Here is a 1,786-nt window from a genome sequence, read left to right as displayed (position 1 = left end):
CACAATGGAAAATTATTGCTTGCTGGTGACTTCTTACTTAGTTTAGCCACTTTTTGTGGCAGGAGGACTGAACTAGAAGCAAGCAACATGCAACCTGTTTTAAAAGGTGAGCTGATGCTCCTGGGGACTTCAGTAAATACAGTTTCACCCTTTTTTGGCTAGAAAAAAATATTGTAGGCATTCTTGGGAGCAGCACCCTCACAAATAGGCTTGGAGACTCTTGCAGCCTTAAGAACATACTTTGCCTTCCCGAGTGGCTGCTTTGACATGTCCTTTTATTTTAGATCAAAAGAAGATCTTTGGCCCATACCCTGTTCTTTGCCAAGATGATCTTGGAAAGTGCTTTCTCAGTGATGATACTCATTTTGTAGAATGCACATCATGTGAGATTACTAGGCTCTGTCTTTTACACAATGTTGCTTGGTGGTACATTCCTCCTGCCCCACTTCTGTTGTACAGTTTTCAGTTGTTACTGCTTTGTTTTTGAGTTTAGTAGGGTCTTATGTATAATAGTTTATTAGTTCTGAGTCTTTCTATAGCCTTATTATTTTGAATATCCTTTGACAGAAATAATAATACAGGGAATAGGAATTACTGAAATAACCAGTTTTTTTTATCTTGTTTTATAGCCACCCTAAAACTATGTGGAAATGGAGCAGTGTTGATGATTCAGTCCCTAAATCTGGAGTAAGTACTCTGGAAAAAAATTCCCTAACTTCCATTGGAAATTTGTCAGGTGCAGTTCATTTTTGCATCTCAAATGTTTTGAGTGATTTACTGTACCCAGTATAATTAATATTAATTCTCAGTATCAAGTGAAAACCACCTTTGGTTTGTCCATATTGCCCTCGCTGGACAAATATCACTGTGAATAGCCGACATAGTGCATGTGTTTTCTCTTCCTGATTTATTGCCAATCACAAAGCTGGACTGTACTAACGTACTGTTTGAAAATAGATTGTAACAACTGATTCATGCGGTTTTGCAAAATTAAGCATAAACAGCACTAAATAACCCTAGGACACTGGATCCTATCTGATATTAGAAGTTAAGTGGATTCAGCCCTGGTTAGTACTTGGATTCGACTGCCAGTGAATACCAGGTTTTGTAGGTTATATTTCAGAGGAAGGAACTGACAAAACCATGTCTGAATATTCTGTAATGTAATGTAATATAGTTTATTCGGTCTTTGACCAGTATAAAAAAGAAAAGAAAAGAAAAACAGCATCAGTATAATTTAAAATATACATTGTACATACCTGGGCATGAATAGTACTTAAACAATTACAGTTACAATAATGCTGGGTCAAATCATCTATGCAGCAGTAAAATTTTCATTTACCAATTGAAAGCAGACTTTACACACAATGTAGCAGAATTTGGCCACTTTATGGATCATACTAGGGTCACGACTATCCAGAAGGAGGCGTAAGTAAAATATGGCCTACGGCCATACCACCCTGAACACGCCGGATCTCGTCTGAATATTCTATACACAAAGACTTGGGTACACTATCTGTGTTTTGTTGGTTGAAGACTAGAGTTTGGGAAAGTTGCTATTTGGACAACAAACTGCAGGTTGCATCTACCCTGCAGAATTAATGCAATTTGACATCACTAACTGCCTAGGGCTTTTACTGTTCACCATTTCTATAAGTGACTTAAATGGAAGGCTGGAAGGAATTTTTATCAAGTTTGCAGGGAATACAAAACTGGGAGGGGTAGCTATTATATTGGAATACATGAACAGAATTCAAAAGGACCTCAATAAACTAGAACATTGGGC

At 37.4% G+C, this 1,786-nt stretch overlaps 1 protein-coding gene across 7 annotated transcripts in view; it reads left to right on the top strand.

Moving 5' to 3' along the window:
- The first annotated feature begins 633 nt into the window (after positions 1-633).
- Positions 634-1,786, top strand: part of LOC121928780 (golgin subfamily B member 1-like) — a 231,752-nt gene continuing 230,599 nt past the window's right edge. For all 7 annotated transcript variants that reach the window (XM_042464026.1, XM_042463994.1, XM_042463977.1 and 4 more), the window contains exon 1: positions 634-687. In XM_042464026.1, coding sequence (XP_042319960.1) covers positions 643-687 — 45 coding nt within the window. In that variant the 5' untranslated portion in view covers positions 634-642. The remainder of the gene's footprint in view (positions 688-1,786) is intronic.

The sequence above is a fragment of the Sceloporus undulatus genome, chromosome 1 (assembly GCF_019175285.1).
Source record: "Sceloporus undulatus isolate JIND9_A2432 ecotype Alabama chromosome 1, SceUnd_v1.1, whole genome shotgun sequence".
In the NCBI taxonomy this organism is placed as follows: domain Eukaryota; kingdom Metazoa; phylum Chordata; class Lepidosauria; order Squamata; family Phrynosomatidae; genus Sceloporus; species Sceloporus undulatus.
Note: the sequence above shows the minus strand (reverse complement) of the source record. Positions and strands in the feature narration are given on the sequence as shown.